Below are 26,331 nucleotides of genomic sequence, written 5' to 3' on the forward strand. Positions count from 1 at the left end.
ACAAACAAGAGAATTTAAGGTTTCCGTGTAAAATATCAACTTATCAAGTAGGTCACAGGTTATTTAAGTAATGAAAATAATTACCCAGGCAATGATACTGGGCTTGTGGGTGATGAGAGTTTGATCTCAGCACAAGAAAAACTTGCATATCTCGTGGTTATTATGGGTGACTCTGCTCAGTCTGCTGGCCTCAAATCTGCACAAAAGAAAGGGTTACATAGTGCAAAACAAACTGCCATGCATCGACAGGGGGCTTACATGAGAAAAGCGAACCAGGAACTAACATTTTACACATTAAGAACAGGTTCAACTATTCTATTTCAGCTCCCATAATCATTACATTTGTAGTCTTAGTTTCAGCAAGGGGTATCTATTAGGAGATTCTTTAAAGAGACGCGACCAGAGTTGACACGATGACCACATTTTTGTAATTTAATTTGTTTTCGAAACTTGAATAAACAAAACAAAAAAGCAGACGACACTAGCCTTTTAGATATCGATAAATAAAAATCAAAACAAACAAAGCGATTTTTTTTTCTAGTGCCCTACATGTTGGCAGTTGTATGAATTATGAAATTACTTTTTGTCGACCAGATTTTAAAAAAAAAATTATTATTTACTAAATCGTAGGAAGTCTCATTCGAAGAGAAGACTCAAGATTGTTTGTTTCACGCACACACATAGCCAAAAAAAAGAAGGAAAACGCCGCTGGAAGTAAAAGGCGGGACTTGTAAAGACTGAAACCTGTTTTAAACGCATATTTTACTGGTTGTCTCACGAGTAAGAGTGCAGTTGACCGCCGACTGAAATCGACTAAACTTGGCTTCATTGTGTGTCCTCCAACGAAACTAAAATCGACTAAAACAGTTGAAGTGGAATTTGCATATCTGTGAAAATTTTGTTCACCAATCACCATGTGTATTTTGCCCTGTTTAACTGTGCTTCTCTTTTTGCAATTAAATGTCGTCCTCGGTGAAATGTTCACTGCCTTGGCAGACTTGGAAGGACTCGTCGTAACAGAGTTGGAGCTTGTAAAGCAACTTGATACTTACATCCAGGAAGAAGAGAACAAACTGAAACTTTTGAGAGGGTAGGTAGATTACACAACCCTTTCTTCTCATTAATTATGCAACTCATCTGTTTTGATAAATTACAAAAGACACATGGAAGAATTCGAAAACATGTATCAGGAAGCCAGTGCAGATGTTTCAAAATACTTGGCCAACCCAGTCAATGCTTATTTACTTGTCAAAAGCCTGACGTCAGATTGGAAGAAGATTGAAGGGGTCATGTCCCAAAATTTTGGCTCTGGTTTGTTGGATCCATACGATATGTTGGCCTTCAACTTATTTTAATCAATTCTTTTTGTGTAGCCTTTCTCAAAAACATTACTCAACACCGTAGCGATTTGCGTTTCCCATCGGATGAGGATTTGAATGGAGCAGCAGTTGCCCTTATGAGACTCCAAGATACTTATAAACTAGACACTCACGCTCTGGCCAAAGGGGAGCTGTTGGGGAAAAAATATTCTCGTCAGCTTACCGGTAATCAAAATTTGTAATAACCAGGTGCATAACTTTCATTGTGTCAATATTTGTACAGCTGGAGATTGCTGGGAACTTGGTCGGCAATCGTACAACAACGGCGATCACTATCACACGGTTCTGTGGATGGCAGAAGCTTTAAACAAGTGGGACGACGAATCAAATAAAACTGTCGCTCGAGAAGATATTCTCGATTACTTGTCGTTTTCCACATTTAAACAAGGTAAGATAAAAATGGGTTTTTCATTTGATTTAACTAACTCATTATTTATTTGATAACCAATTTAGGTAATGTCAAGGAAGCCTTACAGTTGACTAATGAACTGCTTCAGATTGTTCCGTACCATCAACGCGCCATTGGAAATAAAAAACATTACGAAGACGTCCTTCGTAAAGAGGGAATCTTGTTACCGATTGGTCCACCTAATGGAGAAGGTGAAAGGTAAGTCGAACCTTTTTTTTTAATTCTATTCCGATGGCCTTCGACTGTTTATTTTTTTTACAGGGCGGAAGAGATGATCCTGACTAAACCATTTAATACTGCCAATCTAAAGTTAAAGAAACCTATCGATAATTTAGAGGAAAGAGATAAATACGAAAAGCTCTGCAGGTATTGAATTTTCTTTCATATTATTTTTAACTTTTTCCAAATTCAGGTTTTTGTTGACTAATGTTTTAACAGAGGAGAAAAGTTGATGGATCCTAAAATCGAAGGCCGTCTCCGATGTCGCTACGTCACCAATAACATGCCATTCTTTTTCATTCAACCCATCAAGATGGAGGAGGCATTACTGAAACCGAGGATAGTCGTCTATCACGATGTTATGTCCGATGACGAAATTGAAACTGTCAAGAAAATGGCCAAGCCCAGGGTAGGGTGAAATATTTATGCCTTAAACAATTCCTTGCATAATAACCTTATAAATTTTTGGGATAATAGTTTAAACGCGCCACTATTCGGAATAGCAAAACCGGAGAGCTCGAACCGGCGAATTATCGGATCTCAAAATCTGCCTGGTTGAAAAGTGAAGAACACGATTACATATTTAAGGTTAGTGAATTGCAAAGTCAATTATCGGGCAACGAAATATTGCATTTCAGCGTGTTTCTTACAGGTGACTCGCCGTGTTGGCGATATCACCGGACTTGACATGTCAACAGCTGAAGACCTCCAAGTTGTCAATTACGGCATTGGCGGGCATTATGAACCTCATTTTGATTACGCCAGAGTAAGCGCCTTTATCCAATTATAATTATTTAACACGGAAGCAGCAAATAAAATTGTATTTGTGCGTGTTTTACTGTGTGACGATTTGTCTGCTGAAGTCATCGGAAAACATGTCAATCCAATGACTCGGTTACTGGCAATCGTATCTCGACACACATGATAGCTGTTGCTTGAACTGTAAGTTTTATCAGTTGTTCTTAATTATTGATTTAATTTGTCTTATATGTTCCGTGCCCTTTTCCTCTGTGTCGATAGACAGAGACAGCCGAAGCCTTTAAAGAACTCGGATGGGGTAATCGTATCGCTACTTGGCTATTCTACGTGAGTAATTATTTTAAAATTCTACTGCTTTGCACTCGTTTATAAATCCGCGCAGTTAATTAGAAATTTTGAAAATGTTGTCGACAGATGAGCGACGTTGAGGCCGGTGGTGCGACTGTCTTCCCCCCAACTGGCGCAGCTGTATGGCCTAGGAAAGGAAGCGCTGCCTTTTGGTACAACTTGTATCCAAATGGTAAAGGTAACGAGTTGACTCGTCATGCCGCTTGTCCAGTCCTTTCTGGATCTAAATGGGGTAAGGAATTTTTGAACTTACGAAATCCAAATACCAAACTAATTGTTACTATTTTATTCATCCATTTCAGTTTCTAACAGATGGATTCACGAACATAGGCAGGAATTCCGTCGCCCTTGTGGTTTAACATTTGACGCCGAAATGTAAAATTGTCTTTGATCATTAAATCTTTTGTTTCGCTAATGTAATAACATTTTAGTGACTTTTGAAATGTTCTCTTCAATATTGAATAATTGACTAACATTTTTGCTTAATTTCTCTTCCCTCAAGTGCAATACAAATTGTTTATATTTGAAATACCCTGCGGTTTACATGTTTTGTTATTTTAGGGCCAAATGTTATATCGATCTGACGATTAGGGAAGTAACGGACACACCAGGTGTTGTCTATTGTTCACCTGACTTTTAAAATCTATAAACTAACAGCCGTTTCTACATCCGATCCTTCCATCCTTATATACGCATATTTTATTTCATGATAAAAAAATTCTGACGATTGTGTCAGATAACTTGAAGAAAGTCCTTTTATAGTCTTCGTTTCAAGCTGACAAGTTTCTGCAAGATTGATCTCACAGAGCTCAAGGACTCGATAGTCCAAAAAGTCAATGACTTCTGATGCCTTGAAGCAATAAAAGAATGAGAAAAACTGGGAGAACAAAAGAACTCTTAATCGGTTTCATTTTGAGAATCAGGCAAAGTTACAGTATATGAATACCATCATACCATATGCGCTCTTCTGGCAAGTTCAACGTTATCCATTTAATATTTTCTACGGAAAAAAATTCCTTACCACGAATTTAAGGAAATAAAACGTTTCCCAGATTAAAAGAAGTGGCCATTTATTGTCACGCTAATCTGGTTCACGTAATTATAAAGGTGTACACCACACAGCACGCTCCCACCACAAACCAATTTTACGTTTGGAGCGCACCGCGGGTTTTTCCCTGTTTTGGCATCAATAATACGATTATAAATGATGGGTTCTGAAATTTGTGGTTCGTTATCTTTTTCTTTAAAATAAAGTATAGGTTGCAGAACCCAATTTACTTTACGTCTAAAATGACTACCACAGGCGAGTGGACTTTAAATGAAATCAAACGTATACACGCGGGCGCTGTAAATGGACATAGCCCTTTTTGGCCAGTGCTCTTGGTAATGACCTTGATGGTTCTTGAGTCCGTTTGTGTTGCGTGAACGCACCTTTAATATATAGAGAACCTGAAGCGCTGCCGGAGCAGGGAAAGTGAAATTGAGGAGGAGGGACTTGGACATTACTTCTGCTTCCATAGCCGCAGTCAGCTGCTGCATCGCACACGTGTGAAGTGAAAATATTTTTAGTTGGATACCGACCAAGGTACGAAAAAGCTAACATTAATTCAGGTGTCAACCAAACTACTTCCATTTTGGTTTCCAAATAGTCCAGAAACAAAGCTTCTGTTCACTCCCGATAGCTCGACCGTCAACAAACGCAACATCTAATCAGACAAAGGTAAGGTTTAAAAACAAGTTTAATCATTAAAACACACTATTTATTGTATTATTTTTTAAATATTACCTTTCCCGTAGCGTTGCATCAACAGACATTACGTAGATTTAAAAAATTAAATTGATGCAGAGTGCAGATTTTATGTTTTAGAAACAAACATTCAAAACGTGTCAAAGCATCATCCGGAAAGCGGATTAATTTTTGCGCTGTCTATTATTTACCGCGAAATACGAAACAGATGTTTTTCCAAAAAAACTTTACGGCCTTTATTTAGCCAAATAAAATACCTAACAATAACGCTCTAACAAAGTGTAAATAAAAGGCTACATTTTTGGTCATGCAGTGAGGAAGAGTCACCGTCTTTTTTATTACTTTATTCTTATTCTCATCGCAGTACGTATATCCCGAGGCTTATTTTTCTTGGCCAGACCCCAGACCGGGTTCTTTTTTCTTTCAAATAGATGTTGTCGTTGTCATGTGGATGCGCACGCATTTTCTCCATCAAGCTATTTTTTATATACAGCAACGAAAGCAAATTCCCGCGAGCCATGCCAAGTAGCCTCCCAGGATCAAACACGTTATACACAATGAAATGCAATTCCGATGAAAACCGAAAGTTGAACTCTCTCCTTGACACAGAGCAATCAAAATATTGCTGAGCAATGCGGAAACTAATACGTGTCGATCTACAGCAATACTAATTTGCGCCGTATTTCTTTTAATCTCTTTATACCGAGAGGACAAAGACAAGATTCAAGGACGCGTTATTAAGATAATTCACTAAAAAATTTGACTATCAAATTAACTGGATTGAACTGGTTCTCAACGGTGCTACTATAGCATACAAATTGAGATCAATCTTTCAAGTAATTATAGCGCGAGTGAAATGACTTTCCATGTCAATTGCGCTTGAGAGAATAAAGAAATAGTAATTTAGAAAATTTGAAAAATGACATGATGTGTTAGACAGCGATGCCAGCTTGCTACTTTGATTCAGAGATTGTAAGGCTGCTGATGTTTGTGTTTGTTAACAAACGTTGGGTTTCCTGTTTGGATATTTCTTGAATTCAAATTTTTCTAGTACCTTAACCTGTAGCTATTTTCAAGGTGTTCAAGGTCGATTCAAATGAAAAGAAAAATTGGAATTGATGTAATGCTGAAAGAGATGGTTATAATAAATCAAAACCCAGCCTTGTTACTTGTTAGACAGCTTGTTTCACTACGTCCTTTGTTATCCGTCATGCCCCAACTTTCCTCCATCTTCCAGACTGACATTCGTCGGGGTTATGGAGTACCAACAATGACTAAATATTCACGCCGGGTATACTATTCGTTGCATGATGAATACTTCACAGAATGTTTTGAAAGATGTAGTTATTTTCCCATTATTTTTCTGTGGACGGAAGAGCTTTTTTTTTTAAAACGAAAGTGCTAGTTTTCTCACACGCCAAACAAAGAGCGAGAAATTTGTGCAAAAAATGACAGCTGTCATGTACGTCATTCTGGCGGTGAAAATATCAGCACGTGAGATGAATTGCCTTTTATCTCAGCACGAACTATCCCTTCAGAAATTCTCACGCGCTGACGTAATCATATGTATATACTAAACATGTCCGCATATCTGCGATGGATGAGATCTCATATATCTAACACTGCATTTTGTGTTGCGCTGTCTGGTTATTCTATTCGATAGCTACTTTTTTTTCTTTGAAGCTTTATCATTGGTCGAAATAATTCGGAGTAAACGATTCAACAATTATTTTTTTAAAGTGTATATTTTAACAACACAATTCTTTTTTTTTTAAATAGGCCTCGCGCTTGGCGTTGCGATGGTTGTTCCAATATACCTATCTGCACTCATCCTCATACTACAGTGCCATGCAGCTTGTGGTGAGATCTTTAGCTCGTTGGCAGACATGGAAGGCCTTGTTTCAACAGAATTCGAGCTGATGAAACAACTGGATAACTATATCCAGGAAGAGGAAATCCGTCTGAAGCGCTTAAGAGGGTATAAGACTTTATCTTGCATAACTGAAAGAAACGCCTTATTACCATGTTTGTCTTTGGCCAGATTTCTGGAGGAGTATGAAAACAATCATCACGAAGCCAGCGAAGATGTCTCCAAGTACTTGGCAAATCCTCTGAACGCTTATTTACTAGTCAAGCGACTCACCTCTGATTGGAAGAAAGTAGAAGGTGTTATGACGCAAAATGCTGGCACCGGTATGCTGTTATTAGATAACATCATATAACTTCTAAACTCTATGAATTAATTGGATGCGTCCACAGCCTTTATGATCAACATCACTCAGCATCGGGGTTTGCTATACTTCCCATCTGATGAGGATTTGAATGGAGCAGCAGTAGCTCTTATGAGACTTCAGGACACCTATAAGCTGGATACCCACGCTCTGGCTAACGGGGATCTGTTGGGCAAGAAATACTCTCGCCGGCTAACTGGTAAAGGCTTATTCAAAGCGATATCAAGTGTACAATTTTCATTATGGCATTATTATTTGTATACAGCTGGAGATTGCTGGGAACTTGGTCGGCAGTCATACAACAACGGCGACCACTACCACACGGTTTTGTGGATGGGAGAGGCTTTGAACAAGTGGGACGACGAATCAAACAAAACTGTCACTCGAAATGAAATTCTTGAATATTTGGCCTTTTCTACTTTTAAACAAGGTGCGCAGGATATTAAATAGCGACAGAACATGAGCAGCTTTATAATTATTAATTATTAAAATCCAGGAAACGTCAAGGAAGCATTGCAGTTGACTAACGAACTGCTCAAGATTGTTCCGTACCATCAACGCGCAATCGGCAACAAGAAACATTATGAAGACGTCCTTCGTCAACTCGGAGTAATCCCAGAGCACGGAAAGACTGAGCAGTATGTTTAAAATCTATCTCTTTTGTTTTTTCTTATTGGTTGAGTTTAATCAATTCATTTTTTCAGTAGTAGTAGTGACATGGGCATGAGTGAACCATTTAACACGGCAAATCTCAAGTTGAAAAAACCTCCTGGAACTTTTGGTATTTCAAATGATCACTGGGATAAATATGAGAAGCTCTGCAGGTTAGAATTTCCATAGTTGATTAGACTTATTAATATTTTTTTAAGCTAGATTTTATTTATTATATTTGAAGAGGAGAGAAGTTGATGGATCCTAAAATTGAAGGTCATCTCCGATGCCGTTATGTAACCAATAACGAGCCCTACTTTTTCATTCAACCGCTGAAGATGGAAGAAGCGTTCCTCAAACCCCTTCTTGTAATTTATCACGATGTTATCTTTGATGAAGAGATTGAAACCGTTAAGAAACTTGCTCATCCAAGGGTTAGTGATAACCTCAAATAATTATCTATCCATTTCGATTAATATGTTAAAATTTCCAATCAACCGCCTATAGTTTAAAAGAACCACTGTTATGAACAGCGCAACGGGTAAACTCGAGACCGCCAAGTACCGTATATCTAAGGCGGCATTTTTGAAAAACGAAGAACACCATCACGTGTTGAAGGTTGGTCAAAAGAAAATTCAATTTACGTTCAACTATTTAAATTATGCTAACGCCATTTGGATCAGATGTCTCGTCGAGTTGGTGCCATTACCGGACTTGACATGTCAACAGCTGAGGACCTCCAAGTTTGCAATTACGGCATTGGTGGTCATTATGAGCCTCATTTTGATTACGCCAGGGTAAAAACCATATCGCATAGTTAAGACAAAAGTGCTAAATTTTTAGTGTCTTAATTTTTGAATTATTTGTTTATGTTTTCTTCAACACTCAACAAAAACTTCCGGATTCCGACAGAAAAATGAAACCATTGGCTTCAATAAAGATTCAGGATGGCGTAATCGCATTGCCACTTGGTTATTCTACGTGAGTTTCAATATAGCTTGCGTTACTTTTAATTACTTATCTTTAACATGGGACTTAGAGTATTGGGGTTACATTTTAGTCACTTATAAATTTCATGAATGTTCCTATTTACAGATGAGTGATGTCGAGGCTGGTGGTGCAACCGTCTTCCCAGCGCTCAACGTCGCTCTGTGGCCGCAGAAAGGTAGCGCTGCCTTTTGGTACAACTTGTTTCCAAATGGCGAGGGTAACGAATTGACTCGCCACGCTGCTTGCCCTGTACTTACTGGATCCAAATGGGGTATGGCACATTATCGGACTATAGGAATTTTGAATTTGGAAATTAATTTTTATTATTCTACAACCATTCCAGTTGCCAATAAATGGATTCACGAGAAAAATCAAGAACTACGGCGTCCTTGCGGTTTAACAGTCGACGCCGAAACATAAAGCCAATATTTCTAAATGAATCAATCATTTCTCAAGCAGTCTCGAAACTGTCCAGAATAATCTGGGATTATTGCTCGCTCTACTGTGTTATCATGCACCTCCATGAAATGTTTTATTGGGGATCAGATCATCGGATCATGTTTATTTGTAGCCTACTACTTTTGATTCCGTCGCAAATTTTTGAATTAAATAAATTATTATCGGTATTTCCATTTGATTGCATTCATTTCCTATTTTCAAAATTGAATAAAACGTCCTCTGTGTGTTCATCCATTTGGAATTATTAAAAGTCACAAATGAGAGAAATAAATATATTAAAAAAAAACACGGACGATCTAGCGTATCAAGGAAAAAATACAATTCATACGTTTTATTATTATTTCGTTGCTTATCATCAGACAACATAATTTCATGCATTAAATTGCAAATCACAAGGACGACGAAATTCTTGACTTCTCTCGTGAATCCATTTGTTGGATACTAAAAAAAGAGTTGATAAGATAAGCAGGATTAATTCAAGGTATAAATTATTCTGTAAATTTGTTTAAAATTTCAGCTATACCCCATTTTGATCCAGTAAGGACGGGGCAACCTGCGTGGAGGGTGTCTTCGTCACCGTTTCCATTTGGACGCAAATTGTACCAAAAGGCAGCACTTCCTTTCTGTGGCCAAAGAGCTGCGCCAACAGCCGGAAAGACAGTCGCACCACCAGCCTCAACATCGCTCATCTATTTATCGGCGGGGAAAACGTATTTAAGCAAATAAAAAAAAAAAAATTACAGCAGTTAAGCAACGTTGCCTTTATAAACTAAACGCAAGGTGGCAAGATATGCGTGAAACTTCAACTGTTGTTATGAAGTTAGTCTTTTAGCTAACACACAGCGAAAATAATTATTTAAAAAAAACTTACGTAGAATAGCCAAGTAGCAATGCGATTGCCCCAGTCCAAATCTCTGGGACCGTGAATTTCCCCTTGCTATGGGCGTGAAAAAAATATATAACATCACCTTTTGGACAGCCAAATTACCGACTGTTGAAGACAACAGCATATAAAATTCCTACCCTGGCGTAATCAAAATGGGGCACATAGTGTCCACCGATTCCGTAATTGCAAACCTGCAAATCCTCAGAGGCGTCCATGTCCAGTCCAGTAATATCACCAACTCGTCTAGACATCTACAGAAAAAAAAATATAAAAAAGATATTCATGCCATAATTCAGCAAGAGGCTTATTTGCGATTTTTTCAACAAACCTTTAGTATGAGATTGTGCTCACTGTCTTTCAAAAAGGCCGCTTTGGCAATACGATACTGGACTGGCATACTTCTACCCGTGTCTCTGTCTGTAACACCGGTTCTCTTGAACTGGATTATCGATGACCGAAATGTCACACAGTTATTCTTCTTATTAAAAATTAGATTTAGCGAATAATTTAGCCTACTCTTGGCTGAGCCAGCTTTTTGACGACGTCAATCTCGGCATCAAAGATAACACCGTGGTAAATGACAAGAAGTGGTTTGAGCAAGGCTTCCTCCATCTTAACGGGTTGAATGAAGAAGAACGGCACGTTATTGGTGACGTAACGACATCGGAGACGGCCTTCGACTTTGGGATCCAACAACTTTTCCCCTCTGAAGTGAGCCTGCACACGTTATTACACTCCGAGAAGAGCACAACTCCAAGACAAATTTCACCTGCATAGTTTTTCATAATTATCCCAGTGATCTCTCCGCAATCCAAAGGTTCCAATTGATTTGTTCAATTTTAATTTAGTAGTATTGAATCGCTCCTCCATGTTGCTGGCCCTGTAATTTTAAAATAGGATAATTAAATTCATTTAAAAAACGTGCAAGAATGAGCGACAGATACTTCTCATCAGACACTCCCTGTTGAAAAAGGAGTTTTTCGTAGTGTTTGATGTTGTCAAGTGCTTGCTGATGATAGGGGACCATCTTGAGGAGCTCTCGAGTTAAGTGGAGGGCCTCTTTCACATTACCTGATTTCGAAACGCCTCGTTATTCCATTTCTGAGTCTATTAATAAAACAAATGATTTGTCACACCTTGTTTGTACGTCGAAAAGGCCAAATATCCGAGGATATCTTGGCGGGTGACAGTTTTGTTTGATTCGTCTTCAAATTTGTTCAAAGCTTCTGCCATCCAGAGAACCGTGTGGTAGTGGTCACCGTTGTTGTACGACTGCCGACCCAGTTCCCAGCAATCATCAGCTGAAGATAACCCAGTACATCAAGAGCAGTATACAAGGTAAGATAAAATAAAAACAAATCTTCTTATATCTTTGTTTATTTTTACCTGTCAGTTGACGAGAGCTCTTCTTGCCCAAAACTTTGCCTTCGGCCAGGGCGTGAGTGTCTAGTTTATAAGTATCTTGGAGTCGCATAAGAGCAACGGCTGCCCCATTCAAGTCCTCCTCAGATGGGAAACGTAACGAGGTCCGGTGCTGAGTGATATTCTTAATATAGACTGTATGTGCCAAATCGTTATATAGGGTCATTATAAATATAATGACGCAAGTCTTATTATTTACTGTACTATACCAGAACCAGCGTTCCGAGAAATGACTCGTTCAACTTTCTTCCAATCGGAGGTAAGACGCTTGACAAGTAAATACGCATTCACCGGACTGGCCAAAAACTTTGACACGTCCGCACTGGCTTCCTGGTGCATTGTTTCGTATTCCTCTAGAAAACTGATGAAAATGTTACAAGGGTAAAAACAATATTGATTAAAAAATGACAGCTGTCGATGCGGAATCCCTACCTTCTTAATTGCTTCAATCTGATCTCTTCATCTTGAATGTAATTATCAAGGTGTCTCACAAGTTCCGACTCTGTCGACACCAGGCTCTCCATATCGGCCAGCGCTGTAAACAGCTCGGAAGAAACAGTGTGCGATTGCAAGAGTAGGAAGAAGGCGAACATCCGTACGATAATTATCTCCATTTCCATGCCTGCTATATTATATAAGGACAAATTAAATTTTAATAATTCTCGAATTCATTTCCAGATAATACGTGTCGAGTGCAATGTGGACGCTAAAATTGATACGTCATCAAGGTAAGATTATTTATCTGGCGAGATCTATAGACGTTCAATAAGCTCAATATCGTTAGATAGCTTTGTGATAATCTATTTGTTATCCCATCACGACCAAAACATGTTATTTACAATCTAATCTCGGCGTGATATCGTTCGATTTCTGTCCACCCATGACAACGGGGCAACGGGCAAAAGAAATCCTTCACGCTTGTCGATATAGTCGATAGTCGATGGGGAGACGTGTCGGGAAAACCATGGAGCTACTTTTTCGCTTGGTCGTGCTGTCATCATTAGTTTGCCATGTATGTTTTGCTGAACCGTCTGTTTACCAAGTTGGCGCCGGAATTGCTGATGTCACGGGACCTGCGGCTGACATCAACATGGTATGTATTAGTTGGTGGCAACCTAGTTATTACCTAGTTACCTAGTTTTGACAAATACAGATAGGAGTGGCTCTTTTCTATTAAAAAAACACCCCCTTTTACTCCTCTTTTGTTATGTTTGACCAAATTGAAGTATACTTTTAAAATAAAAGTACTTTTAAGGGGGAGGCTACTCAAAAGAAAAATGCCGCTGCTACCTTAATTTGTCGAAAACTAGGTAACTAGGTTGCCATCACTTGAGAATGTATACTATGTGTGTTTGTTTGTTATTCCGTAGAGTTTCTATATTGTGCGGAAGGCGTGATGCGTGCGTGAAATTGATAGAAATGTAGACCTATACTCTCAAGTCAGTAGTCTGGACCTTGAGATCTTTTTTTGAAAGGTTTTACAATTTCCTTATTTCGTTCAGACCCAAAAAATATTCACATGTAATCATTTTCTTCCTTGCCATCCAAATATGTTGGCTGCTTATCATGTACATGCAACAAATCGATAGCGCTAGATGAACGATAACTATTATTATTTAGAATGTAATAATTTTGTAAGTATTCGCTAGCCCATTCCTAATTGAATCTGCTTTTATTAGATGGGTTACGCAAATCCGGCTCAACTGTCTGCCGGAATTCACACTCGCCAGTACTCCCGAGCTTTCATAGTCGACGATGGATCCCAACGTGTCGTCTTTATCAGCGTGGATTGCGCGTTGATGGACCAAGTCATCAAAACCGAGGTGCGTATTTATAAAATTCCTTTGCTTAACCAGGCGAGTGTCATATTGTTAAATGTTGATTGCATCAAAGTCAGTCCAAAACTATTTGGATGGCTAGTTTTCTATTTCGCCATTTATTTGAACAGATATTTCCCTATTTTATTTTGTTTGGCCCTACATCAATTATTTACTTACGTTAACTGATAAGATGCTAAGCTGCCAGACACAATGGATTTTCCCACTATTTCACTGTAAACCAAATTAAAACGAACTTGTTCGTTGCACAGCACTCGACCAACGATGTTGGAAACGGGGGGAATCAAGTTGATTCTATTGCGGTCGGTAGTCAACTGAAATTGTTTCGATACAATCACACGGAAGACGAGCATTTAACTATACAGGTAGCATAAGTTTAAGTCCCGCCTTCTCTTTCTTGTTTTCGCCCAGAGGCGCTCTTTTCTCGGCATCTATATCGAATAAAAAATAATAGCCTAGTTCCTTTTTTTGTGTGTGATGTTATTCTTTTCCTTATCGAAAGAATTCTGATCATTTTTCGGTTTCGGCAAGTTGACGCAATAAGCGCAGAAACCGGTTTTGGTTCCTTTGGCTCTGGCGCATTTATCATAGATTCACTTGAACACCTGTTAATTAATTCACTTGACATTTAATTAGGTCTCAAGGAGACTGGAGACAAAGTTCGAAGGCGTGTACACGGCCAAGAACGTGGTTATCAGTGGAACGCACACGCACTCGGGACCGGGCGGCTATCTTCAATATGTTCTCTTCCTCGTTACCAGCAAAGGATGGGTCCAGCAATCATACGATGCTTTGGTCCAAGGAATTGTACAGGTAAAATAAAAACTACAAAACATATTGTCTATAGCCTTCTGTGGTTTCAATAAATAGTTATCCGAACGTTTTACTTTTTTGACTCAAAGAGCGTCGAACGAGCTCACGACAACATGATTCCAGCAAACATCTATTACGCAAGCGATATTTTAATCGACGCCAACATCAATCGAAGCCCTGCCTCTTATTTGAACAATCCATCATGGGAAAGAGCCAAGTGAGTGTCACCTAATTTAAAATTAGCAGCTTCCCGCCAGGAATTTAATTTTTAAATCGCCATCACAGGTACACGTACAACACGGACAAGGATATGGTCCAGCTGAAATTCGTTTCGACAGCAGATGGCAAACCGATCGGCGTTATCAACTGGTACGCCGTTCATTGCACCAGCATGAATAACACCAACCCGTACATTTCGTCGGACAACAAAGGCTATGCTGGGTTATTATTCGAGGCGGAAATCAACGGACCTGACATCATGCCAGGCAAAGTTCGTCATTATTTCGCTTTTTCCAATGTTATAACTCAATAAATAATTCACGACCGTCTGTGATGAACACAGGGTCCGTTTGTAGCGGCTTTCGCCAGTACCAATCTTGGGGATGTGTCGCCCAACACGATGGGAGCCAAGTGCATCGATACAGGACTCCCGTGTGATTTCGTGAGCTCTTCGTGCAACAACCGAACGCAGCTATGCATCGCTTTCGGACCCGGAAAAGACATGGTTGAAAGCACCCAAATTATCGGAGATAGGCAATTTCAAAAAGCTTGGGTAATTTTATTCGCGAGAAAATGGTGTTACATGAGAATCACCTAACATTATTCAAGTGTTTATACTCAAACAATTCGCTTTTGGTGTTGACAGAACATGTATGATGTAGCCAACACGGAGCTAGAAGCCCTGGAAGGTCCCGTTCAGTTCGCCCATCAATTTGTTGACATGCCCAATTACAACGTTGAGGTCCAAGATCCCGTCAATGGGCCAACGACGGTAAGAAATGAGGGTTAATGTAGTAGCTACAACAAATTATATAATTTCTTATGTATTTCAGGTGAAACTGTGCAAGCCGGCCATGGGCTACAGCTTCGCAGCTGGAACCACTGACGGACCTGGTGCCTTCGATTTCACACAGGGAGTGACTTCTCCCAACGACTTTTGGAATCTTGTGGGTTAGTTGAGATTTTATTTAGTTTTTATTTTATCAGTTTGATAATTTTGCTCAAATCGTTATATAGGTTCTGCGTTGGTTGAACCGAGCGAAGAAGTGAAGCAATGCCAATCACCCAAACCCGTTTTACTTTCAACTGGAGAGGTATTATTATTTTATTAACGCTAGCCCTTATATCTTTTTGCGTAAACATTTACTGAGCGAATTAGTTTCAATTAAAAATATATTTCCTAATACAGATTTCCTGGCCATACGCCTGGCATCCTGATATCGTGGAAACACAAATCTTGCGCATCGGGCAGTTCCTGATTGCGGCCGTTCCGGGTGAATTCACGACAATGGCCGGAAGACGCCTCCGCGACGCACTAAATTCCGAAGCCATTAATAACGGCGGGCCATCTAGCGTTAAGACAGTTATTGCCGGACTCTCTAACGGCTACACTCATTACATCACCACGTTTGAAGAATATCAGGTATAGTTTTCTGAATTATCTTCTTTTAAATTACCAAATCAAATTATAGCGATTTGTGCGGTACAGATTCAACGATACGAAGGTGCCTCGACCATTTATGGACCGCATACTCATTCCGCTTACCTGGATCAGTACAGGAAATTAACAAGAAGCATCTTCAAGGTATGAAATTTCTAAATGTTACGTCACTTTGGAAAAATTAACCTTCAAAAACTTCTATAATTGATAGAGTGAACCCGTAGACGATGGGCCGACTCCGCCGTTTTTGCTGGACGAGCAGATTTCCCTGGTACCTGGCGTCGTTTTCGATAGGCCGGCCTTCGAGCGCAAGTTCGGTGACTGTCTTGTTCAACCGTATCCGTTCGTGCGACCCAACGAGACTGTGACTGCGACATTCGTATGAATCCAACATGACTTAATTGTGTCACTTTTGTGATATTAAAGATTAATCTGAATTGGATTTGGATCGCCAGGTGGCCGGCCACCCGCGTAACAATCTGATGTTGGGAAATACTTTCATGACTGTGGAAGCCAAGCAATCCGATAATAGCTGGAAAGTCATCCGAACGGACGCTCATTTCGATACATTGTATAGGCTCACGTTGGTGTATAGGAGCATTGAACGCTTGTATTCATTTTCTCTACGTTCACTTTTAGTTTCTTTTGGGAAAGAACGTCAGCTGTTGGGCAGAGTGAGGCGCATTTGCGCTGGATCGTGCCAGCTGACACTCCGGAAGGCGAATATCGCATTTCACACTTTGGCCATTACAAAAATATCGACGCAAGTGTTGTTCCATACTACGGCACCACCCAATCTTTTAGCGTAAGTTGATCGAACACAAAAACAAATTTTTTGTGTTGCTAATGTTTAATGTAATTGAATTAATTTCTAATAACAGGTTGGAGCTTAATACCTGACGATTTTTCTTATAACTAAATCAAGCTTCAAATAAGCTTAGAAATGCAAAATGCTGATTAATCGAATTAGAATTGGATTGAGAAAATACACAGTTTATCCTGATTTGGTTCTTAAATTCATAGAACCAGTGCTGTCTTAATTCCTTTAGGAATTATCCAATAAGAGCTTTACCATGTGAAATGATTTTCCGTCAAAGAGTAAAAGAATTGTCAGTGAATAAGAGTTTATTAAATTTCAGCTAAATGGATGAGCTTTTCTTAATCAATCAAAGATGGCTTCGTTGTTCTTTCCTTTTTTTTAATCGAGAATTTTAATCCCTTTGGCAAGTGGGCGTATTCGATCGTTTCCTTGGTTTAATTCGTTCAAAATTTTTTTCCTGAGCTCTTTCCTCAATTTTTCTTTCCCTGTCCCCATCTTAAGTTTTCTTGCACAACAATAAACAAATTAACAATTAACAAATCTGTTACACCGGTAAGAACCTTCTTCCTTCACTACCCTTACTTTCCCCCCGTAGGCCCGTAGTCGCAAATAACCGCCAAAACTCAGAGAACAGTCGAACAAGGGCAAGCTAGGTCAGAGAAATTTTTTCTCTACGTGGTGAACTATTTTGTGTGAGAACTTTTATAAAAAGCTTGTGAACTTTGAACGTGTGTGTATGATTTCTGTGTAAAATGATTTTCAGCAGTGACTGTGTTTTTACATTTGGTGTGAATCATGCACGAACTTTGAAGTCGTGTGTCTGGCGCGTGTGCTGTCGGCGTGGCGTGCAGACTGGAATCTTCCACGAACGTTTGGACCTGAAACATCAATTTCCTTTATCTGTAAGTCGCCATTAATTTAGTTTTTGAGGATAGACTCATGCATCATGTCGAACTAGAGCCAAATAGTTTGGGCTCCCCGAGCATTGAGAGCTCAAAAGTTTCTTGCAAGTTCTGAAAATTCGATTTTCGATTAACGTGAAGTGGAAACGATTTAGTGATTTACTGGTCCACCCATGTAACTTTTTCACCTAAATATCGCAAGTTGTTTTTACTGCATTATCAGTGCTGTGAAAGTTGACAATTAGTTACGTTTATTGAAATGGCCCAATTAATTCGATAATTTCATCTTTCCGGGTACTTTGTCTTTGTGTTTTTGGGCGGGAGGGTTTGGAATGGCGACAAACTTTCTTTGAATTTCTTCAATAATTTTGAGTAGAAATAGTAGGCTGCTTTCCTACAAGCATGACGAATTTTGAGGCTTTTGAGATTGTGATTTCGAATGGAATTACATTGGCGTACTGTTTCACTACATTTCGAAATCCGATTTTGGGCCACAAGGACGACGGAATTCTTGGCCTCGTTCATGAATCCAATAATTGGCCACTGAAATATTAAAAAATGTAATTTGTGTTTTTTTTTTGTTCTTTGGAGTAAAGAGGAAATTGCTTTTTAAAAAAAACCGTTACCCCATTTGGATCCTGTAAGAACGGGGCAGCCCGCATGTTGAGTCATTTCGTTTCCTTCGCCACTCGGATATAAATTGAACCAAAATGCAGCACTTCCTTTCTGCGGCCACAGAGAAAGGTTTAGTTTCGGGAAAACGGTGGCGCCGCCGGCCTCAACGTCACTCATCTGTAATGACATTTAGAAAATTTCAGTTGGGAAAAACCAGAGCATTTTTAAGAATCGTGTAATTTTTATTTAACTTACGTAGAACAGCCAAGTGGCGATACGACCGCCCCATCCAAAATCTTGTTGAACTTCTCCTTTCTGTTTATTTCAACGAAACGAAAAAGCCTTTAGCGTAAATAAAGTTAGACGTTCAAATAGGATTTTTCTTTACCCTGGCATAGTCGTAGTGAGGCTCGTAATGACCACCAATGCCGTAATTGCAAACTTGGAGATCTTCGGATGTGGCCATGTCGAGTCCGGTAATATCACCAACGCGAAAATTAATCTGGAATGAAATGTAACATTTTTTAAAGCAAAATAACAGATGATAAACTTTTTCTATTCAACTAACGTCAGAAACGTAATCGTGTTCTTCATGTTTCAGCCAGGCAGATTTTGCAATTCGATAGCGAGAAACTTCACGTGCGCCACTCTCTTTCTTCTGAACAGTTGCACGTTCAAACTATTTCAAGCCATAGAGAATGATTTCATTTCGTTGAACAGGCATTTGTGTAAATATTTGTAAGTTCTCTTTTACTCTTGGTTGGGCTAGCCTCTTGATGGTTTCAATCTCTTCATCGGAAATAATGTCATGATAAACGACTATCCTCGGTTTCAGTAATGCCTCCTCCATTTTGATGGGCTGAATGAAAAAGTAGGGAACATTGTTGGTTACGTAACGGCATCGTAGACGGCCTTCTAGTTTGGGATCCATCAACTTTTCACCTCTGAAAAGATAACTTGTCACTTAACCGTGGAAGTTTTTTAACGGATTTTAGCAGTAAGTCTTATACCTGCAAAGCTGTTCGTACACATCCCAATGTTCTGTAGTTCCGGGGGGTTTCGTCAACTTTAGTTTGGCTGTGTCAAATGGTTCGCTCATGTCTATGTTATCCTCGCTAAAGGAAAAAAAAAACAAGAAACGCACGTTAAAAATCTTTCGCGCATTCATTTGGAATGCTGTGAAAAATGGAACGTACTCTCCAGTTTCTCCACGTCGCTCAGTTACTCCGAGTTGACGAAGCAGTTTCTCATAATGCCTTTTGTTCCCAAGTGCACGCTGATGGTAGGGAACTATCTTGAGCAGCTCGTTAGTCATTTGTAAAGCTTCTTTCAAGTTCCCTGGATTTCCAAGTATGCCATTTAGTTTCTCTGCCGCCAATTTGACTCGATTAACTCATTAGCATGCTTAGTATTCGTCATACCTTGTTTATATGTAGAAAAGGCCAAATAATCTAAAATGTCTTCCCGCGCAACAGTTTTATTTGATTCGTCTTCGAATTTGTTTAAAGCTTCTGCCATCCACAGAACCGTGTGGTAGTGATCGCCGTTGTTGTACGACTGTCGACCCAGTTCCCAACAATCGCCAGCTGGACAAAACATGTTGGTCAACAGAATTGCACGGAAGCTCTCAAGTGACACACATGGTTACCAGTGAGATGACGAGAATACTTTTTCCCTCCTAAAAGCTTTCCTTCTGCTAAAGCGTGCGTATCTAGTTTATAAGTGTCTTGAAGTCTCATCAGTGCGACTGCTGCTCCATTTAAGTCTTCTTCGTTAGGGAAACGCAGTAAACTGCGGTGCTGAGTGATGTTTTGAATATAGGCTATGCGAAAAAGAATTCAGTATTTCAACTTCAAAGTTAAAACTGATGAAAGAAGAACTCGATATCCATGTACCAGAACCAGCATTTTTGCTGATGACTCCTTCTACTTTCTTCCAGTCAGATGTGAGTCGCTTAACAAGTAAATATGCATTGACTGGGTTGGCCAAGTATTTCGGCACATCTGCGATGGCTTCCTGGTACATGCTCTCGTACTCTTCGAGAATTCTGACGTAATGGAAAAAAGAATTAGAAATTTTCGCCCTTTGGGGCGCGGATTAAAAATTTTTCATTTTTCACCCTCGCAGTTGTTTCATCCTTTTCTCCTCTTCCTGGATGTAAGTGTCAAGGTGTTTGACTAGCTCGAACTCGGTAGCTATCAGACCCTCCATGTCTGCCATGGCTGTGAAAACATCCCCGAAAGCTGTTTTTGATTGCGTGACCAGTAGAATTAGAGCAGCAGGTATCAAGGTAGTAATTTGCATGTTGAGAAGAAGCTATTTGAAATTTTTAAAATTGAATTAGTGAATTCAGTGAAATTGTTTTAGAATTTCATAGCGAAACAAACGGCCAGCCTTTCCACCCGTGACACGTCAAAGAAGCCGAAACCATTTTAAAACCCTATTTTTTCCCATTATGGCTTTTCTTTTTTACAAAGTTTTTTTTTACGATGAATTCGTATGCGCTGGGCGAGCACTGGAAGGTTTCGATATACTGTAGCCCGGGCTCAGCAGGGGATCTGTCACGCATCACCAGCCTGCACGCATTTTCCTGTACCAGCGTTTTTTTTTTTACTATTCTGATCGCGTCATTTAGCACGAGTCCGTTCCTTAACACTTGTTTTCCATATTGGTGAGGTCAGTCATATCTAAAATGTTGGTGTCCTGTTGGTCATCAGCCAACAACTGCCGAAAGGTTGATCGACTCTGCCTTCAACTTTTTGCCATGAAATTTTATATTTAAGTTAACCCCCCACGCATTTGAATTCCCGGATCAGCCGTTCCACCGGGTTCCGTTGTCAATAGCCATGTTGTGCTTTGAACACGAATACAAGTTTTTTGTTGGAGAATAATAACAATGTTACTTACCGTAACTTGCAAACTCTAAAAAGTTCCTGTATCGATTGTTTCGAATAATGCAACTGAGGACACAATTTCAATTTTTTTCCAAGTTGTGCAAAGACTGCAAGTGCATTCTGTCAAGGTTGGCGGCCAACTGCACTTCTCATTGCATGCTGGCACGTGAGGAAAGCAGTTGAATGTTTTGTGAGAGCAGTAGCGTTAGTCCCGCCTTTTTTCTTTCCTATCAAGTATTTCTCACATCACGGCACACACGTAAAACACAACAGTCCTCGTCTCCTTCTGAAACATTTACTTCCCTTTTCGTCCGTGGGCGAAGCCAGTTTTGTTCCCTTCTGTCACGCAAACCTGTATTAAACACACCCCGTCAACGATGAAATTCGTAAGAGCATCAGGGATACCACCAATACGATGGACGATACGGAACTTGAACATCTGCGATGTTGAAATTACTTTCGGTCGAAAATTCTACTTGTTTAATGCCATAAAATTGCTTATTTTTTTCCTCTCAACGTTCTTGTTAATTTATGCTCTCAGGAAAGGGGAAACAGCAGTAGTCGGCTTTAACCTTGAATTCGCTTTCTAAAGGATGATCAGTCTTGAAGCTCACAGCGTCGTCACGATACAGGTTTTTAACCCGTTCTCTCGAGCTATCATTTGTTCGTGATGGATTCAAAAATTATACGGTGTTGAATCAAAAACATCACTCCCTAGTCCTTGAAGTGTTTTTCTTTCGACGATCCTTTAAATTCTTTTGATGAGAAATTCCCCAATGGAATAAACAAAAATGAATGATGAAACGCGGAAAATTGCACCGAGCTTCTTGCACTTGAACACCGGTAGTCCTCCATGCGAAAAAAGGAAAGCTCTAGTTCATTTCTTTGTCAAAACTCTTTGTTGAGCGCATCTTTCAGTTAGTACTTAACAAAAATTGAGAGCGTTTGTTTAACTGTTCTTTGTCGGCATTCAATTTTCGTTGATTACTGGCAAACTACATGTAACTGTACAGACACTGTAAATAATTATCTGGGTTTAATAGCGAAAAAGGAAAACTTTAAAAGAAATTCTAATTGCTCCATCTTTCGGAGCACTTTTGTGCACCACATTAAAAATTCCGCGCATTATATCCGCTACGGTTTTCACATTCTTTTTATGTTTTTTCTTCTTCTGATACGCTACATAAAACACCGAATGTTGAAGATGAAAGCGGTTAAAACTTGAAAGTCCATATTTATTTTTTATCAGCGTAGCCGAGTACTTTGTTTCTCTTTCCGCTTTTCTCTTTGACATTTTACCCTTCTGGTTTTATAATTGGTGTTGGAAGGACGAAGTATTTATAGTTTGATGGAATCATGTTTTTTTTCGTCATTTTTCACACAGTGAGATACGACGGACGTGTTCAGTTCATTTTTTTCACTACAGTCATATCAGGTATTGAAAAGGTTATTTCGCTAGCTGGCTGAGTTCGTCGTGCTGTTTTGTCGGACAGCGCAATCAAGTGAATTTCTCTATTCCGTCAGGGCGAATGGAAAGGCGGGGAAAAATTATTCGGACAATGTTTGAATGCGTAGTGCTATTATTTATGGGAAAAAAAAAACACCAGGTGAATTTTGTTAAACATTTTGCTATGCACAAACTTGGACTATCTAACACTAGATGGAGGCTTCATTTGGTAAAATATTATCGTTGTTATATCATGGTGTTATATCCTTTTGTTAAACAAGAAAAAGACTTTACGGGCAAAATTGTTTGAATGACAAGGTAAACTACAACCAGTCAGATCGAGCTTTGCTTGGCGATGTAGTAAACGTATTTCTTATCAAGAGTAATGATTTTCATTCATTCATAATGGTATTCTCCGTGTAGAGAGACAGATGACAAGCTCCTTTTTTCTTCTGAAATATTTCATTGAGGAAAAACGCATCTGCGACGAGCCAGAACATCCATTTTGTGGCCATCGCAGGTGTCCTTAAAACCGTTAAAACATCTTTGATAAAAACCATAAACGCTAAATTTGGTTATTCGGTAATCGCTAATCGGACATGAAATTAGCGAATGCACCTGCTAATTGGAGTTGGATTGTTAATTTTACTAGGCATTCACTAGCGAAAACACTCGTCTCGCCTCTTGTTCGATTTCTTTCCTCTGCAAATTGTGTAACACCCGCCCAACATAGAAGTACGGCCGTGTCGTATACTACTCAAGCAAAACTATTTTAATTTTTCTATTTTTAATTGGGAAATTCTGGTAAAATTTTTATTATCTCTCAGTTGTGTCAGTTGTCGCCTTGTCTGCGGAGGAAAATGGTTTTTATTAATTCAGCGGCAAAGTCGAGTTTCAATTGGCAACAGTGCTGAATTAATGGCTGCATGAAAAATAACACATTAAGTAATTACAAAAAATTGATAGTCGTGTCTCACAGACTAGTTTAACTGCAACACTTGAAACTACATAGTAGGTAAATTACTTTATAACTAAGAATAAAAATAGGGTAATAACAAGGGCTTTAATCAAAATTAGTGCTGAACTGTACCAAGCTTTTAGTTCCGACTACCACTTGGTGGCACATGTTGGTTCGCAGTCAATGGCAGGCATGGTTTGAATGCATTTGCCATTTACTTTGTTTGATTTGTAAGTACATGTCCCCCTTTTCTTCATATTGCAGGTCTGAGTCCTGAGCCAGCCAGCCTGCCAGCCATCATCATCAACATCAAGGATTGCTCGTCATCAGCAGCAGCAGTGTCAGCTTCATTGGTAGTGTATTCATTGTGTGATTGATACTCTACTTATTCTTCTGTTACATATTTGAATGAATTGCATGGCTTGCTTATGCCTAGTGTGCTCCATTAAAATTTTGCATTCTCTTGTTTATTAAAAATGAAAGTATACCTAGTCGTTTCATTCTAACTTTTCCTTATGGCTTCCATATTTTCTATAATATTTATTCATTTTTGTAATGTAGAAAACCGCAGCCTGTTTGATTGGAGAGTCCACAGCAGATACATCTCTTCTTCCCCCCTTCTTAAAAAAATCCCAATGTCCTCGTGTACACTCATGTGAATGTGTGTGTATTCACGAGGACTCCCTTCCTCCTATCCCACCTGGCGTGTTCAAATTCTGTTCGGATGGATCACTTGGAGATGTCTGGCTGTATTTCCCAGACAGCACGGTAGGAATAATTTACCTTATTTTCCATTTGTTTTTCGCTTTTGGGGGGCCTTGATTTTCGTTTCAACATTTCCCCGACCGAAGGCTGTTATGTAAGTTGCCCACCTGCCCTTGGCAACGAAATGCGGAGAGCGCAAACACTTAAATGATGATGGGTCATCGTTGAGTTTATCACCGCTTTCAGGAGTGTGACGATTACTGAGTCACCATTAGGTCTTTCATGAGTAGAGGGCGAACGTCAACGCGATCTTCTTTGTTTAGTGGGGTCAGCATAGTGTTCGACTAAACTGTCTTTCCATCAGGTCAACTAAAAATGACTGAAGTCACATTAGGAGTAAGTTTAACCGGAGTTTTGAGTCAGCGCAATTATTTTACTTTGCAACATCCGAGATTTTCGGATACTCAAATATGTACAAAGTCCTTGCCAATTTTTTCCTTTAAATTTTTCGTACGAATCTTCTCGTATGACAATTGTCCTCGTATGACTGTTTTCGAATTTTAAAATGGGATCATATAGTTACACTTCCATGGCTTTAATCCCATTTCCCCTGAAAATTGGCAACTGCCAATCTTGTCTTCTTGTTATATCACTATAACAACGAAACTATTTCGATAGACTGCAATCACGACGTATTTCGTGCAGTCAGTTCTTGTTTTGTAGAAGTTTTAACTGCCATCTTTCTCCTATCTTCCGCGTCTACATCTTTTGTGTGTTTGTGATTGAAAATCAGGTGGTCTTGACCGCTTCTTATTTGTTTCTAGCTCAGTCATTTTGCGACGAATTTTTATTATTTTGAAGGTCCCCCTTTTCCTTTTGAAACATTAATTCTCTTAAGTGTCCAAGTTCGTTAACCATTTTTGGATTGTTAAACAAAAGGCTCTATCCTTCGTTAAAAAAAGAGCTCTTGCAGATAGCAAACAAATTGAACGTTCATCTTTGAATTGACACACACGTGATCCTTTTTCGGGTATCCCAAACAAACTCAAACAAACCGTCGATGATTATACACACAGTTCATGTTAAAAAAATGTTTATGTAAAAAAAAAAACTTTTGAAACTCCTCCGGTTATCCAAGTTTCAAAAGTTGTATAACTGTTTGCGCGTGTATTTTCTTCGTTGCCAAAGTTGCGTGAAGCGTTTGCTTTGGAAAGCGCGACGACTATAAATATTTACTGGCGATTACGTAGCAAATCCAGCACAGGGCACGATAAATTTTTTTTAAATGCTAAGGGTGACATTCTGGGTAAAATCTCACTTGAACGACATTTTATCGAAAAACGAAGTAGAATTGTCTTTCTCAACCGAATATAGCATTTTAAAACGTAACATCTATCCGCCTTTTTCATCTATCGCCTATCTCGTTCCGTTATTTCATCATTCATGACATCGCAAGTAGCGTCAGGAGGGAAATCTTTTCTCGTTCAATTTAAATTGAAAAAACAAAACAAAAACGAAACTCTTTACATTTTCATAAAGCTGTACGGTACTCTAAAGCATTTTCGTGCCATACGTGAAAGCCGGTGAAAGCTGGAAGTTGAAAATTGTTGAAATGTGTCCTTAATGCCTGGCAATTTGTTCATTTTGTTTGTCTGCTCTTAAAGGAAAGTAGAGGAAAAAGTGAATTTATACTGACACCGTCACATATTGGCGTGGACGTATGGATTAGATTGTTAACGAATCGCACACGTCCGCCATATATAGCGTCACTAAGCGCCCCTATCGTCTCCTCGGGCGCGACGTGTGAAATTGATCAAACAGATATAAACCATTTCTTTTTGTGTTAATAGACAACATACTTGCGCCTTCTCTCAAGGCAAATGAAACATATTACGACATGTTGTCCAGCTTCCGATTTTGTCTTCACCGTCGAATTTTGTCTTATTATTGGCCGACTTCCCTAGACATCCGGGTTCTTGGGAACAAACTTGAGGAATCCTCCTCTCTCAATTGCGTAGCATAGAAAGGAAGTTGTAACCGCAAAGACAGAATTCGGCTTAGAGACTTTTTTGTATCTTGATTTGATTCGTTCGGATTCGTTCGAAAGTTGTAAGGAGCGGTTAACAGAAATCGATGACTAATCAATGCCTACACTATTTCCAAATATTTTGCAGAAAAA

The 26,331-nt window shown here is 39.3% G+C and overlaps 6 protein-coding genes across 13 annotated transcripts in view; 4 read left to right on the top strand and 2 right to left on the bottom strand.

The window, feature by feature from the left end:
• The first annotated feature begins 762 nt into the window (after nt 1-762).
• Nucleotides 763-3,643, top strand: LOC124201750 (prolyl 4-hydroxylase subunit alpha-1-like). 2 transcript variants are annotated; one of them, XM_046597948.1, is made up of 12 exons: nt 763-1,090; nt 1,160-1,311; nt 1,374-1,544; nt 1,603-1,767; nt 1,833-1,986; nt 2,050-2,154; nt 2,227-2,416; nt 2,485-2,595; nt 2,660-2,773; nt 3,028-3,093; nt 3,181-3,346; nt 3,417-3,643. In XM_046597948.1, the coding sequence occupies exons 1-12, from the start codon at nt 915-917 to the stop codon at nt 3,491-3,493; spliced, it is 1,647 nt and encodes a 548-aa protein (XP_046453904.1). In that variant the 5' UTR covers nt 763-914; the 3' UTR covers nt 3,494-3,643. The 2 variants fall into 2 exon arrangements, 1 of the variants encoding a protein (XP_046453904.1); XR_006877651.1 differs by lacking the exon at nt 3,417-3,643 and adding an exon at nt 2,871-2,949 and having other exon boundaries at nt 772-1,090; nt 3,181-3,196.
• A 938-nt stretch (nt 3,644-4,581) lies between these two features.
• Nucleotides 4,582-9,359, top strand: LOC124201748 (prolyl 4-hydroxylase subunit alpha-1-like). 5 transcript variants are annotated; one of them, XM_046597945.1, is made up of 14 exons: nt 4,617-4,699; nt 4,764-4,834; nt 6,641-6,839; nt 6,903-7,054; nt 7,121-7,291; nt 7,358-7,522; nt 7,589-7,730; nt 7,797-7,916; nt 7,988-8,177; nt 8,251-8,361; nt 8,427-8,540; nt 8,656-8,724; nt 8,839-9,004; nt 9,077-9,359. In XM_046597945.1, exons 3-14 carry the CDS (start codon nt 6,661-6,663, stop codon nt 9,151-9,153), a joined length of 1,656 nt encoding a protein of 551 aa, XP_046453901.1. In that variant the 5' UTR covers nt 4,617-4,699; nt 4,764-4,834; nt 6,641-6,660; the 3' UTR covers nt 9,154-9,359. The 5 variants fall into 5 exon arrangements, with proteins under 5 accessions (XP_046453902.1, XP_046453901.1, XP_046453903.1 ...); XM_046597947.1 differs by having other exon boundaries at nt 7,800-7,916; XM_046597946.1 differs by having other exon boundaries at nt 4,582-4,834; nt 7,800-7,916.
• Nucleotides 9,360-9,496: 137 nt separating this feature from the next.
• LOC124201754 (prolyl 4-hydroxylase subunit alpha-1-like) lies at nt 9,497-13,668 on the bottom strand. 2 transcript variants are annotated; one of them, XM_046597958.1, is made up of 13 exons: nt 13,498-13,668; nt 11,933-12,122; nt 11,710-11,861; nt 11,465-11,635; nt 11,215-11,379; nt 11,023-11,149; nt 10,848-10,958; nt 10,595-10,784; nt 10,407-10,517; nt 10,216-10,329; nt 10,064-10,129; nt 9,716-9,881; nt 9,497-9,633 (listed from the first exon to the last, which is right to left on the bottom strand). In XM_046597958.1, exons 2-13 carry the CDS (start codon nt 12,118-12,120, stop codon nt 9,563-9,565), a joined length of 1,632 nt encoding a protein of 543 aa, XP_046453914.1. In that variant the 5' UTR covers nt 12,121-12,122; nt 13,498-13,668; the 3' UTR covers nt 9,497-9,562. The 2 variants fall into 2 exon arrangements, with proteins under 2 accessions (XP_046453914.1, XP_046453913.1); XM_046597957.1 differs by having other exon boundaries at nt 11,933-12,125.
• Nucleotides 12,415-16,814, top strand: LOC124201746 (neutral ceramidase-like). The gene is made up of 15 exons (XM_046597941.1): nt 12,415-12,593; nt 13,180-13,323; nt 13,975-14,151; nt 14,241-14,368; nt 14,437-14,641; nt 14,714-14,923; nt 15,017-15,142; nt 15,204-15,321; nt 15,388-15,464; nt 15,560-15,793; nt 15,860-15,955; nt 16,023-16,190; nt 16,267-16,382; nt 16,451-16,616; nt 16,693-16,814. Exons 1-15 carry the CDS (start codon nt 12,441-12,443, stop codon nt 16,702-16,704), a joined length of 2,130 nt encoding a protein of 709 aa, XP_046453897.1. The 5' UTR covers nt 12,415-12,440; the 3' UTR covers nt 16,705-16,814.
• Nucleotides 16,815-17,767: 953 nt separating this feature from the next.
• Nucleotides 17,768-21,341, bottom strand: LOC124201751 (prolyl 4-hydroxylase subunit alpha-1-like). The gene is made up of 13 exons (XM_046597949.1): nt 21,056-21,341; nt 20,268-20,464; nt 20,044-20,195; nt 19,797-19,970; nt 19,570-19,734; nt 19,345-19,486; nt 19,159-19,263; nt 18,903-19,092; nt 18,717-18,827; nt 18,537-18,650; nt 18,404-18,463; nt 18,160-18,325; nt 17,768-18,076 (listed from the first exon to the last, which is right to left on the bottom strand). Exons 2-13 carry the CDS (start codon nt 20,450-20,452, stop codon nt 18,000-18,002), a joined length of 1,641 nt encoding a protein of 546 aa, XP_046453905.1. The 5' UTR covers nt 20,453-20,464; nt 21,056-21,341; the 3' UTR covers nt 17,768-17,999.
• Nucleotides 21,342-23,735: 2,394 nt separating this feature from the next.
• The window catches only part of LOC124201758 (mechanosensory protein 2-like), a 44,782-nt gene continuing 42,186 nt past the window's right edge, over nt 23,736-26,331 (top strand). The window contains exons 1-2 of one of the 2 annotated variants that reach the window (XM_046597980.1): nt 23,736-23,800; nt 24,009-24,215. In XM_046597980.1, the coding sequence (XP_046453936.1) occupies nt 24,107-24,215 (109 nt within the window). In that variant the 5' untranslated portion in view covers nt 23,736-23,800; nt 24,009-24,106. The remainder of the gene's footprint in view (nt 23,801-24,008; nt 24,216-26,331) is intronic. The other variant, XM_046597979.1, reaches the window with a different exon arrangement.

Source organism: Daphnia pulex, chromosome 9 (assembly GCF_021134715.1).
Source record: "Daphnia pulex isolate KAP4 chromosome 9, ASM2113471v1".
NCBI lineage: Eukaryota > Metazoa > Arthropoda > Branchiopoda > Diplostraca > Daphniidae > Daphnia > Daphnia pulex.

Bases quoted from the DNA above. Each gene is read 5' to 3' on its own strand.
- LOC124201750 (XM_046597948.1), top strand. From the start codon at position 915: ATGTGTATTTTGCCCTGTTTAACTGTGCTTCTCTTTTTGCAATTAAAT. The intron at 1,768-1,832 runs GTAAGATAAAAA...TAACCAATTTAG, and splicing joins GTTTTCCACATTTAAACAAG to GTAATGTCAAGGAAGCCTTA. The intron at 3,347-3,416 runs GTAAGGAATTTT...CATCCATTTCAG, and splicing joins CCTTTCTGGATCTAAATGGG to TTTCTAACAGATGGATTCAC.
- LOC124201748 (XM_046597945.1), top strand. From the start codon at position 6,661: ATGGTTGTTCCAATATACCTATCTGCACTCATCCTCATACTACAGTGC. The intron at 8,362-8,426 runs GTTGGTCAAAAG...CATTTGGATCAG, and splicing joins AACACCATCACGTGTTGAAG to ATGTCTCGTCGAGTTGGTGC. The intron at 8,725-8,838 runs GTGAGTTTCAAT...TCCTATTTACAG, and splicing joins TTGCCACTTGGTTATTCTAC to ATGAGTGATGTCGAGGCTGG.
- LOC124201754 (XM_046597958.1), bottom strand. From the start codon at position 12,120: ATGGAAATGGAGATAATTATCGTACGGATGTTCGCCTTCTTCCTACTC. The intron at 11,862-11,932 runs GTAGGGATTCCG...CATTTTCATCAG, and splicing joins AGATTGAAGCAATTAAGAAG to TTTTCTAGAGGAATACGAAA. The intron at 11,380-11,464 runs GTAAAAATAAAC...GGTTATCTTCAG, and splicing joins GAGCTCTCGTCAACTGACAG to CTGATGATTGCTGGGAACTG.
- LOC124201746 (XM_046597941.1), top strand. From the start codon at position 12,441: ATGGGGAGACGTGTCGGGAAAACCATGGAGCTACTTTTTCGCTTGGTC. The intron at 16,191-16,266 runs GTATGAATCCAA...TTGGATCGCCAG, and splicing joins AGACTGTGACTGCGACATTC to GTGGCCGGCCACCCGCGTAA. The intron at 16,383-16,450 runs GTATAGGCTCAC...GTTCACTTTTAG, and splicing joins GACGCTCATTTCGATACATT to TTTCTTTTGGGAAAGAACGT.
- LOC124201751 (XM_046597949.1), bottom strand. From the start codon at position 20,452: ATGCAAATTACTACCTTGATACCTGCTGCTCTAATTCTACTGGTCACG. The intron at 19,093-19,158 runs GTATAAGACTTA...TTATCTTTTCAG, and splicing joins GTGTACGAACAGCTTTGCAG to AGGTGAAAAGTTGATGGATC. The intron at 18,828-18,902 runs GTAAAAGAGAAC...GGCTTGAAATAG, and splicing joins AGAGGCTAGCCCAACCAAGA to TTTGAACGTGCAACTGTTCA.